This window comes from Pinus tabuliformis, chromosome J, assembly GCF_031772625.1.
Source record: "Pinus tabuliformis cultivar Carrire ecotype Pingquan chromosome J, CPIR1, whole genome shotgun sequence".
NCBI lineage: Eukaryota > Viridiplantae > Streptophyta > Pinopsida > Pinales > Pinaceae > Pinus > Pinus tabuliformis.
The window spans coordinates 1,094,240,545-1,094,253,971 of NC_142295.1; the positions used below are offsets into that span (position 1 = coordinate 1,094,240,545).

The 13,427-nt window shown below is 38.6% G+C and overlaps 1 protein-coding gene across 8 annotated transcripts in view; it reads left to right on the forward strand.

The window, feature by feature from the left end:
* LOC149230848 (uncharacterized) overlaps nt 1-13,427 on the forward strand; it is a 154,965-nt gene that overhangs the window by 77,273 nt on the left and 64,265 nt on the right. For 6 of the 8 annotated variants that reach the window (XR_016248033.1, XR_016248032.1, XM_089379071.1 and 3 more), the window contains exons 3-4: nt 6,018-6,122; nt 6,266-6,382. Coding sequence is in view for 6 of the 8 variants with exons in the window: in XM_089379071.1 (XP_089235197.1) it covers nt 6,018-6,122; nt 6,266-6,382 (222 nt within the window). In the remaining 2 variants the exon portion in view is untranslated. The remainder of the gene's footprint in view (nt 1-6,017; nt 6,123-6,265; nt 6,383-13,427) is intronic. The other 2 variants (XM_089379073.1, XM_089379074.1) reach the window with 1 other exon arrangement.

The window sequence follows — 13,427 nt, forward strand, 5'->3', positions numbered from 1 at the left end:
TCTATGATGCCATCTCCTAACATGATGCATCCATCCTATCATGCTTCTAATGATACCTACCATTATAGTTATACTTTACAACATAAAACTTGAAAAGAACTAGGTGAGGAAGACTATTTCAATCATAATAGAGATCTTTTACTTCCTCCTTGGATTTCTTCTTTTTAGCTTCTTCCACTTCTTTAGTGATGTGGGCTTCTTTCCTTCCTCTTTTGTTGCTGCCCTTCTTTAGCTTTGGACATTCTCTCTTATAGTGCCCATATTCATGACAACCATAGCATTGAACATTCAACATGTTCTTCTTCTTTTTCTGAGGACTAAGCTTCCCAAACTTTTCTTTTCTTCTAGCCTTGGCAACAAATGCTTGAGATTGCTTGCTTGATCCTACATCGATTTTTGCCTTCAACCTAGTTTCTTCGATTTTGCACAATGACCATAGTTCATTGAATGGAGTAGCTTCCTTCTTCCCATAGATGCTTGATGTGAAGTTCCCCCATTCCTCTGGTAGTGCACTGAGCACTATGGTAGTCATTTCCTTGTCAGACATTATTTCTCCCAACTCTTGGAGTTGGTCTCTTATTTTTGGTACCCTCATAAGGTATGAAGCTATTCCTTCTTATTTTTATATCTTCATCTTGTAGAGCTTGAGCTTCTTTGACAATTAAACCCTTAACATGACCAGCGATTTCATTTTCTATGAGGGTCAAATCTATCCTCTTTTTCCATGCAAAATTTTTTGACGACCCAACCAATTTGTTGATCTCCTTGCAATATGAAGTCATTTCGACATATTCAAATGTAGATATAAAAATACTTGTCAAGTGAAGATACTCCTACATGATGAAATCTTCAACTTGATGCCTTGTTGATTTTGATGATCATGTAGATAATAAAAGATGTCTTCTTGGTGAAGATGTCTTTCTTCAAAAGTGATCCTTGGCTCAAAGGGAGATCACATTGATTCCTTGATGATGATGACAACGCTTTTTCCTGCTTTTCTTCCTTCAAGACAATGCTAGTTAAACTTGTTTCACAACCTCAAATTTCAACCCTTCTTCAGAATTTCGGCTTGATGTAGCAGTTTTGCAATTTCAGCCTTTTCTGCAATAACCCTAGTTCACACATGTGGCTAGAAGATGGACAAATTTGCCTCCTTTCTACTTTGCTTGACTTGACTTCTTTTTCTTGTTATTTTGGCTTGCAAAGGAGACCTTTCTTGGCACATAACTTGATCCTTGATGGTGGCTGCAATTCGATACTTACTACTGCAAAAGGATGTATCAATACTTTGCAAGTTTGGAGAATTTAGCCGAGAAAAAGAAACCCAAAAGTGCTTCGCTCTTCCTTCCTTGTGATAGTGATTGTAGGATGTGTGAGATTCCCAAGAATGCTTCAAGTGTGGATCCCTTCTTTGGATGAGCTAGGGTTTTGAGGTCTTCTTTGATGCTCTTAATTATTCCCTTTCAATATGATGAGAGGGTTAGTCCTTGATGACTGATGCTCTTGATGTTTTCAAGATGATCTCTTTATACTTCGGCCCTAGAGTATCCTTCTTCATGTTGCCCTTCCTTGATGAAGTAACCTTAGCTCTGATACCATGTTGAGAAATCTAGGGGGCAACAAGTGTAGGTGATTTCTGTTACTTTGATAACTGCTTGTGATGTATTTTCACTTTACTTGATTAACTTCTTCTTTCCTTTATTATTAATAGTGTTCTCTATCATCAAACAACTACCAAATCATAACGAACAGTGGGACAATAGGACACAAGATATAGGCGATCAGCCAGGGCCAAAACCTCTCCAACTGAGAGGAAAACCCATCAAAACCCTTCTCTTCTTATAAAACTTCAATTAACGAATTCCAAGACCTATTACCCTTGACCAAGGCGAGGTGTTTAGGAGGGCTTTCCAGAGCTTGTGCCAGTCTGGTCATAGTAGCAGGATTACTCCATTGGTGGGCCGAGAGGGTTTTAGAGGAGTTTTATGGGTCCGACTGGGATCGCTTACCATATTTCATCATCAAGATCAATTCCGCATGGTTTGCTCTTGTTCCGTTGCATTCCGATGATTTCGTAAAATGGCGTTAATAACAAGCATATTTTAATTATTTATGTTTAAGGTGTTGTTTCAGGCTGATTACTTGGAGAAACACCTTAGTGTAATAGCTTGTTGGAATCGGGGTGAAAAGATCTACATGGCAGAATGATTAAAAAGGGGCTTTGGGTGGCCAGTGTGACCACAGAGGCAAATTAAGCATTTTCTGGCATTAAAAGTGACTTTAATTAGTTTATAAAAGTCACTTTATTAAATAAAGAGAAGAAAAGTGCTTTTAAATATTTAATTGGAGGGAAAATGTAAGCGAGTTATAAAAAAACAAAAAGAAAAGAAAAGGGGAAGGTGAAGGTGAAAAGACAACCCTAAACTCATTAAATAAGGAAAATGAGGAGACTCTCCTCATTCGTGCATTGTGAGTTTGGAGAAAGAGCTCTTGGAGAGAGTTTGAAGGAGAAGCTGAGGGTTTGGAACCCTAGCTGCCATAGCAGACTTCGGTGTTGCAACGAAACACCCTAGTTTGGGATTTGTGAGTGAAATCACTCAGATTTCACCGTTGGGTTTCAATGGAGAACAAGATTTCCAAAAAAATATGGAGGTATTAATTTATTATCAGTTGATTTGAGAAGTTTATTTGGTGTTCTCTATATCTCTTTTGCAGATGGAGGACCTATCAGAAATCTGAGCCTGAGAATCGAGCCTCAAGACTCAAAACAAGGACGAGTTCAAAGTCTGGTGTGGCCTTTCCCATTGTAGTGGCAGTTTGCAGACACTAGGAGTTCAATTTACTATTTGGAAGGAGCAACACGAGTACTCAGACTGGACTACTCCTTTATCTCATTTCTGGACAGGATACCCATGTCACCTGGGCTACATATTGTTGCAGAACTGAGGGTAATGGCTGTGTTGCAGACTCAGTAGCTTAGCTAGGTTTAATAACTTAACTCTAGGCTGTGTATTGTTTGGAGGATGGAATGAATGAACTGAAGGAGATAAGACATAGGCAAGTCATATCACATGTTTGGGGCATTAAATCACTTCTCAAGGGGTTGCATTTCCTTTCTGAGCATAGCCACAAATTCTGGAGCATTATAGAGACAGTCAAAGAACTATTCCTCACTGTCGTAGCTTCATTAAGGTGACACTTACTATCCCAAGGCATATTTGAAGAGGATTGCTGCTGTCAAAATACCCTTGTGCAATGTGAAACTGTGTAGCCAATTTCTGGAACAATGTGTGGGTTGCTGGAGCTCTCTGAGGCTGTGTTGGACAGCATGTAGCAGTGGCAAGACTTAGTATGCAAAGGGGTCACACTCCCGACAATTTCTGAGTAGTTTATGATCTTTTTATATGTGCGGGAGTGCCATTTCTATATCTGTTAATAGCCACAAATGCCAAGTGCCAAATCATTATCTCTGTTGCATATTTCATGTGATGGTTGGTAGTATGAGGACCATTGTGTAGTTTTGGGCCAGCGTATTTAATTATGGGTGATGTTTTCATTACTAAAGGCTGGAACGAAATGCTGAAGGGACTGTTATTTGCATTTAAAATTCATTCCAAGGCTGCAAATAATTATCGGGTTCTACTGTCCGAATAAGCTCTCTGTATTTAAATTTTTTAATGAAGAAAATATTTTCTATGGATGTCATTCCCTCATATCAGTGGTGTATTGAGTTCTGAGTTTATCACAAGCATTATATATATTTATTTGAAATCTATTCATGAACAATAAACTCTGAGAAAAGCATTATGGGCATGGAATTCCTATTAAATCATCTACAAAAGTAGGCACTTGAACTATTTGACGGAAAGCACCAGTGAACTTTCCTAAAACACAAACTCAGAAGTAGTTGAAACTTGGAAAATTTCCAGAAAAGAATATTACAGTGGTATCAGAGCATTGATCTTGGCTCAGCCATGGGTTATCTTTGAAAAGCCAAGTTCGAGGACTTTATTTTGAAGGTGTCAAGATACAGTTGTTGGGTTCAAAGGGAAGATTATAACAAGGGAACAATGCTTCTAAGTCAAGAAGAATTATTTGCCAAAAAAATTGAAAATTATAACAAAACCTTTGCAAAGGTGATAGAGGACATGGAAGCATGGGTGTCATCAAATGCAGTAAATAGAAAAGGGAATAGCAAATCCAAAGATGAAAAGGTAGTCAAGGACCAGGAAGCAAGGATTGAAGATGAAAACTATGACCAAACCTTCTAGAACGAATTGAGAAAAGTCACACCCGTTGAAAATAAAGCTATCACAGATTCACCCCAACAGGTTGGAACGAGAGTTTGGGATGAAAGGGAATAAAAAATTGCTACAGAATGCTTGTCATCACTTAGTGAGATTGTTGAGTTAGATGACGAGTACAAAGAAAATCATGAGGCCATAACAGTTGATGATTCCCAAGAGGTGTGCCAAGATGACAACACAGAAGTGGTCGACGGTGCAAACTCAGTTCCATTAGTGGATGTGGTAAATGTTGCTCACAAGTCTACTTATGCCTATAACTTGGAAAACCAATTGAAGATGGACACAGACAAGATTAGGGCAACCACAAGGCAATATGATGATGCACTAGTATTGGTGACAGATTATTGTTGGAGAAGTGCAGTGGCACATGACAGTTTAGGAGGAGAGCCTTCACTTGCAGATTTTCAGACTCTCAAAAAGGCATTGGTAGAGATGAAATCTAACTATCTATACCTCCTTTCAGATAGAGATCACCTACTCATGCTTACTGAGATATATCATGATGCACTAGTAGGGAAAGAGGAGGAAGTTGACAGGCTTACTTATAAGCTTGAGATTTCCCAGGAGTCCTTGAAGAGCACTCAGATGGCCCTTCAAGAATTAGAGTTGCAGGTTGACCAACTTTGTATGGAGTTGAATTGTGTACATTCTTCTATGGAAACCATCACACAAGAGGATGTTAGGGACACTCATGATTTGATAGAGGAGCCTCCTGTGATAATGGAGCATGAGGAGCACCCAGATGAACTGACACTTGTAGAGAGGCATGTTCCAGAGGTTTTTGATTATACACCCATGGGATGTAGATATAGATATATTTCAGATGAGGATACATCCATCATTAAATTTCAGCAGCAAAGTGGACATGAAATGCACCTTGGGTGAACAAAGATTCAAAATAATGGCCTGAAAGTAACAACACAAGCACTGCTTGCATGTTTGCATACAAAAAATGACCTCTAAAACACAAAGAGCTGAATGCATAGAAGAGTGTATTATATATCACCAAAGAGATGAGAAATACACCATAGATACAATAGATTATGGGCTGCCCTGTCAATCTCTTGCATGTAGTGAAAGGATGTGCTGTCAAGTTTGGAGAGGATGGATGTTGATGGTCGCAAAGAGCAAGGGCTGTTGTTGCTGCTATACCACTTACAGGATTTCGTTCATTGCGTGGGTTTTTTACTCTATACCCCTTAACTGAAACCAGTCAATATTGATCTTGGGAGACCATTTTTGTTGTACTTTTTTAAGCGGTAGAAAAAATCGAAGAAAGAAAGAACTTACAGCAATGTCCAAGTTGACTAAAAGCTTAAGATGTGGTCAACAGTAGTGCAAAATGTCATGTGCAAGTCTTCCAAGAGATTGGCAAAATACAAAAGCTATGGCAAAGAGATTGTCTGCACAGAAAGGTTAGAAAAATATCAGGGGTTATGACTGCAAATTGAGTTTTTAAGTTTATACTAATAAAACAGGAAGGATAACACAATTTAATTATGGTTGGGTACATAACATGGATACTGTAGGTGCAGGAGTACACGTCCATGCATTCTGATCATTTGACATCTTATATTAACAAATGCAACTGATCATTTGATGTCTTATATGAACAAATAATGTATTTCCATAGAAGGTTTTAATTAAGTGTTATAAGAAACATGCAGAAATATTTTGTTTATTTTTATTTATTTTTCTCTCGTCTCACAGATGGATGCATTGATGCGCAATGACTGGCCTGAAGAAAACAGTGGTATGAAGACTGCTTTTTTATTTTCCAAGCCAGAAAAAGTTGAAGAGATGCGGGTTGGACAGGTCTTAAAAGTTCATCTTCTTTTGGCCAAGAGCATTTACTATGTTGCATGGTTTAAAAAAATGGATTTGGTATTCATATAGTGGCATTGCTCTTATCTGTTATTCTTTATGATGAATTGTGAACATGTAGAAGGTGACCTCAGGTAGTAAAAAGAGCAAGAGCATGGATGGAAACTGAGAGTTATCTTTCTTTCGAGCAATTTGTGGCACACATCAAAGAATCCCAATATGGACCAATTATAAACTGCTTGAACTGGGAGGTAACAACCAACTATTTATGAATCCATTCCAACCATCCCCCTCTACTGATCAGTTTTGAATTTACATAATAATCTGTCCCACATTTGGTGCAGAATTTCTATCTTGCTGGAAATCTGATTTTACCACTTGATATGATGTTGCAGTTTGATGCCAGTTTGTTTGTGATGTCTATTAGGTTCTGTTGATTTATCCTTCACAGATTCTCTAGGGTCTTGTACTAGTGAGTTTCGCTGCTTGATGTTCCTTGTTCTATATGTTGCAATATATTATTTATTTTAGGTCTGCATATGGTATCTGGTTTACACACTATCAAGTGGTTGATATGTTTTCTAATAGAATGAAAATATAATTGTTAGATTTGCACTAAAGGAAGTCCTACAGAAAACGTAACAGTGGAAAACTGAAAGCCACTCAAAACTGTAATCTGTATTTGATGCTATAATCTATAAACACAGTGGAAAACTGAAAGCCACTCAAAACTGTAATCTGTATTTGATGCTATAATCTATAAACACATTATAAAAAATATTTAATGGAAACTCAATAGATGACTGCCAATAACTGTTAATGTTTTTCATTTCTTCTGAAAATGGAAATCTGCAACAGGAAAACATCAGCAAACTAATTTGCTATTTTCTGTTCAAACACTGAATGGATAAACCTATATCCTTGCCTTCTCTTTTATAGACTGAGAAGAGTAAGTACAATGAATCTGAACACATGCATAACAGTATGTCAATGAGATGATCTGAGCCATGCAAGCATTCATAATTTTAGAGATATGCACCTTAACTACTAAGCTACATGCACCTAACCTTACTGATGCATGCAAACTAAAATAATAAACTTAATGTAATGCAAGCTGCGTGCGCCTTAAGATGCAACCTGTCTAACACATGCAGATGCACATGCACATGCAAATTGACTAAGAAATGCACTTCTGAACTGTCTAATACATGTGTGACGTCTCCCTCATTATTAGTAAGTCCTAGTGCTGATTTTGAAAAAGGGGAAGTGTGTCCTGTTACAACAAAATCTAGCTTCCCCATATGATGTAAATTTCCAAACATCAAGGAGCTAGTCTTGTGCAACACAGGGAGGCTATCCACTGTTACCATAGCATCTCTTCATCTCACTTTGGGTTGGCTCTTCTCCAAATCAAGGAGGGGCTTTCCTAAAGATAGGATTGTTAGATGTAGAGAGTGGGGGTGCAAGGTGATAAATTGAAGATTTAGCCTAAGCAAAATGAATGGTATAATATAAATGGAAGAATGAATGGTTTGAGAATGAATGATGAAGGAAAACCCCAAAACCAAGTGCCCAATCAAACCTTGGGCAAATGGAGTCAAGGAATTATGGATCAAAGAGGGTGACTGCATGAAGATCTAAGGGAATAAGGGCTGCTATGCATGTCACAAATTAGCCTTAACTTGCTGAAATTTATAGCAGAAAATTACCTTGGAAGTCTAGGGATGCCATACAAAATATAGGTATGAAGGTGATGCCATCTCATGCTAGTAGCAACTAGGTTTATTAGATGTAAGCTTTGTTATACCTCAAGGGGTAACTACCTTAGAGGCACTCTCACAAAGGTGTTATGTTGCTGATTACATGAGCTTTCTTGCCTAGACTCTTTAGAATAGAGCAATTCTCTTAGTTTCTCCTTCAGACATATGATTGTGACTGTGGTATAAATTTATAATCAGTGTTATCAGGATCAGACCGAACTGGTTTGAACTGGCCAGTCTGACCAGTTTGAGGCCAAAACTGGTTCGGACTGGTGACTTTAACTGCTTTTGGCCGGTTTGGTAGTGAACCGACCTTTTTTAACTGAACCAGGCAGTTCGGTAACCAAAAGGCTGGTTTTGTACATTGTTGCCAAGGACCCTTTGAACACAATTTTTTTCAAAAAAACAATGATTTATGAGAGGGGAAGCCTAGTATTTGACCATATTGCCCTAATGCAATGCAATTCCTGGTAATTTTTAAGTAAAAGTGGCATTCTCCTTTATTTTTCATTTTCATCTTTTTTACTTAAATTTTTAACATTACCATGAATGACTCAGGATGTTTGAGAGTGGTTCTGACCTCATTGGATTTCATATGGAGAAAGTAGAATTTTAGATCTCACTCAAAATCCAGCAGATTTAACAGTTTTCTAGGATTTCAGGATTGGGGGGATTACAATGCTCCATTGGATTTTGTCATGTACGAGGGTATGGAACGATTATTTAATTTATGTACCTTGATGTTAGTGGCATTAGTTGTTGAACTCTTCTATCATGAGCCTACTAAAAGAAGAACTCATCACTCAAACAAAATCTTGACTTGACATGCTATGCTTTTTCTATCTTATTTTAATGCTTATACGGTGATATTGATGACAAAGATCCCAATATAGGCAATGATTTTGGTGATATGTAGGTATTTGTTGTAGCATGATTTTTTTGGATGCTAGAGGCCATGCGGAGCTTGTTTGTTGATGTATTTTTGGTTTAAAGATGGATTGTACTCAGTGCTATTTTGGTTATGTGCACCCTTACATGCTATAAAAAATGTTAACTTTTGCTTATTTGTGTATGAATGGTTTGGATTCATATGGATGCTCATAAATATATATGTTTTTCTTTAAACATTGAATATTTTGTGTGTTTTTGGTTGACTGGTTTTTGGTCTTTTTTTTTGTAATGTCCTTGATTTTGTTAGCGCAGAAGTTACTAAGGAGTTTGCCCAATTTTGATGGTATTAATAGAAAGAGGAAAATATTATTTTATTAGAGAAAGGCGACAAATATTATTTTGTTAGAAAGGGGCCGCAAATATTATTTTATTTAGAAAAAGGTGGCAAAAAGTCATTTAGTGGAAAGTGGCCCCCACCAATAAAATAATATTAAAAAGGAGTCTAGAAGCTTGGGGAGAACTCATTGACATCTTATAAAAAGAGGTTGGGGATCATTGCTAGGGAACCGATCTGATCATTACTCATTGTTATTGAAGAGAAATTGAAGCGAGTTTTAGATTGAGGGTTTGAAGCGAAATTCCTCACCTAGTTTTGGTGGATCTCATTAACACCCTAGCTAGTCTCTCCAATTTTGGTTCATCCGAATTGGACCATTATATTGTTTGTTATCCATCTCGATGCATTTGGAGTGGAAAAAGTGGAGGAATCAACTCACAAGACCGTTTTAACCGGAGGGACCTAGTTTGGCAAAATGGGGTCTAAAACCTTCTGGGAGTGTTTTGAGGCATCAAATGACATTTTTTGGGGGTAAAACTTTGCCACTTTACCGCAACACCTTTTCATGCTATTTTACACTCAGAGATCTTTCCAATGGCGCAAGAAGTGTGTGAATCAGAGTCTGTATGCAAAAGTTATGCCACTCAAAAGTTGACCTTCCTGTTTTCACACTTATAGTTCGGGAGGATGCTGCATCATCCCACATTATTCATGGAAAAGGGGTTAGCTACGTGACTATGATGTAAAAGACTCTAGAAGAGTCTATATTCAATATTGTAACTCTAGTGAAGAGTTGTAGTCAAAATGAACCACTAGTAGGCTATCGGATTGTGTTATAACCGGGCCACTAGGAGGAAGAGACATTCCATTCTTTTGAGAGCATTTTGTTCGATAGCTAAGCAAAGATAAGCAGGAGAGATAGGAGGTAGAGCACACAAAGAGGATTGTGCATTGTAGCAGCCCACGGGCCGCAGGCATTACTTTTTTGTTCTTGCAACCATATTTCCAGATAGAGAAATGTGAAAATTCCTAGATCTAACAATCTCTGGAATCCTGTAATACCCTAGATTCGAATTTCAGCAAGCATAGAATTACTTATAAAATTTGAAAAACAATAATGCATAAAACTGAAGCTGCACCTACCTGAACTGCTGGCTGTCTTCCGGTTTTGCTGCTGAACTGGCAATCCTGAACTGCTGGCTGATTTGATCCAATTTCGGGATGACCAATACCACCCTACCAGACAGAGCAACCTGGTTGCTCTATCCAGAGAAGCTCTCCACAGAGGCTCTCTGTCCCTCCGTGCCCAGAACTTAGATCACTCAAAGCTCTTCCACTGTAAAATCTCTTCTCTGGTTTCCTGCTAATGAGTCTTTTCTCCTCTCGTTTTTCCGCCCCTGCTCCCGGGTCAGGCTTCTGCTATATACCCCCTCGCCTGGCGGTGGCCGCCCTCCCACTTGCAGCCACCGCCTCTCAGCATTGAAGTCTCTCGCGATATTTCTTGTAATAAATTTTCAGTAGGTAGGGGGGTCTTTATGAGTTCAGATATTTCTTATACGATCCATCATATGTGATATCTATATTGGCACGTTATTTCCATAAGTTCATAACTTTTAACTTATACATATATTCATAACATTTCTTTAATACATGGTAAAACTTTAATGATATTTCTTATAATATTTTATTTAATATATATTATAAACATTAAATGTTCTTTTTTTTACTTATAACATTTTTATCAAGTATTTTAATGATATATATATACTTATAACATTTCAAAATATGTTATAATCATTTTAATGATATATATATATATATATATATATATTTTTAAATTATATTTGTAAAGTCTGACTATATATCATAAAATTTAGTGTATATATATAGATATATTCATATATTATAAAGTTTAACATTTTTATTAATGGGTCAATTAGATGGGTTGTTACAAATCCTACTGCAACCAGCTGAATCTACTTCTCCTAGATCATAAATTACTTTGCAAACTTATTTCAGATTTCTTCCTGAAATATTGAAGCAAATTACTGAAGTAGCCTACACCAAATTAAATATGATTTTGAAACATAGAAACTGAGCAAGGAAATACAAACACATAGGACACCATTATTTTTGGACAAATGTCCCTGGAAAAACCCAATGCGGGAAAACCAGTGCAACAGATCTAAGGGTTTATTATTATTAAGCAATAGCAAATTCTGAATACATCTCTGAATACTTCACAGGGTTATTCAATTACAGAGAGAAATACTGGCAGAAAGAATTATGAGGTAACCTCACACTATCACTGGAAATCCTGGCTGATCCAACCTTAGATTGATTGCCCCCATCTATTCTGGCTGCTCTGCGCTGTGTCTTCGTTAGCCTTGTGTCAAACTCTCTGGGTACTGTGTCACTCCTCTGGCTAGTCGATTTGTTGCGTCACTCTGCTCTTTGCTGCTCAGACTCTGGTTCTCCTAGCCATTGCAACTGTCTCCCCGACACTCCTCAGCACCAATAGACACTAGTTCATCCTGCTACTACTGATTTGGGCTCCTGTAGCAAGGTATTGATTCGAGAGGTGGACTCCTTAAGGATCCTGCCCATCTGTAGCTCTTTCGAACTATAGTTCCAAATCGGCCCACCTCCCTCCTGGAGGTATGTCGGTTGTCATGGCAAACTCCTCCTCTTCGATCTTCGCGGCGCAACCTTCAGATCGTGTTTCTCATCCTTATCCTTTTTCTTCAAAGGAAACTGGGATGCATAGTGGCCCATCTCGCCACATCTAGAACACTTCACCTTGGAGATGTCCTTCTTTCGTCTCTGTTGCCCTTGTTGTCCCTTGGTTGCGAGGGCTGCATTCTCCTCCTCCTCCTTGGGCTTCGACCCACTACTGCTGCTGTTTCCGTCAAGTTTGACCTTGATGAGGTCTCTCCTTAGCTCCTCTTGTTTCAAAGCTGCCCACATCTCATCCCAATTAGGCAATGCTACTCTGCCCAGGATACTCTAGACAAAGACTTGCCACTCATCTGAGACAGAATTGAGGGCCATACTAACTAACTCTGAATCCTAAGGTGTATGCCCCGCAACAGACAACTCGTCACGAGTTTCCTTTAGCTTCGTGAGGAATGGATCCACACGTTCTCCCTTATGCAGCTGAGCAGATCTCAACTTCTGCTCTAAGTACATCTTCTGTTGCTTGGAAGATCCCTGATACAATGTGGCCAAGGCATCCCACATATCCTTAGCAATTGCTCTGCTAGCAATGTGACACACCACGTGATCTTTCACTCCATCCAGGATCATCCTCTTGGCCTTTGCCATCTCAGCCTTGTACTTCAGTGGTTTGCATCCGCAAGTTTAGCTACCGCATTATCGACATACGTCTTGAGGGCATGCTCATCTAGAAGGAAGGACATTCTAGCCTTCTAGATGACATAGTTGGAAGCTTCGTCCAACCTGTCTTGATCCCTCAAGCCACTAGTTTCCATATCCTTCGAAAACTGTCGAACAACTCCCTCTTTCTCCCTACTACGTAGCTTCTAGGCTGGCTTACGTACTCCCTGATGGAGCTGGTAAGTCTGCTGCTCCTCTGCTGCCCAACAAATGAGAAATACTGATTTCCTCGGCAAGAAACCATTGAGGAAGTATTCCCTCACTATGTGATCTGCTTCCTTCTTCCGACGACTTTTCTACCCAGCACTCAGCTTGCAGAAAACTACGTCCCTCTAGCTCTGTGTTGAGGCTCTGCGTGGCTCCCTCTGCCTTGGAAAATTCTTGATCCGATAGTCTTACCTCTCTGTCGACTCACTCAGAGAGAGACAACCTCGAAAATATATCCCTCCTGGCTAGAACTGCGCAATCCCTCAGGGGATTCAAACTACTGCTTGCTACAACAAGTTGGCCCTTGCTTTAGTGCTAGATCTGCTCTTCCTGTTTCACATCAAATGCTCTGATACCATGTGAAAATTCCTAGATCTAACAATCTTTGGAATCCTACTGCAACCAGCTGAATCTACTTCTCCTAGATCGTAAATTACATTACAAACTTATTTCAGATTTCTTCGTGAAATATTGAAGCAAATTACTGAAGTCGCCTACGCCAAATTAAATATGATTATGAAACATAGAAACCGAGCAAGGAAATACAAACACATAGGACATCGTTATTTTTGGACAAATGTCCTTGGAAAAACCCAATGTAGGAAAACCGGTGCAACAACTTTGAGGGTTTATTATTATTAAGTAGTAGCAAATTCTGAATACATCTCTGAATACCTCACAGGGTTATTCAGTTACAGAGAGAAA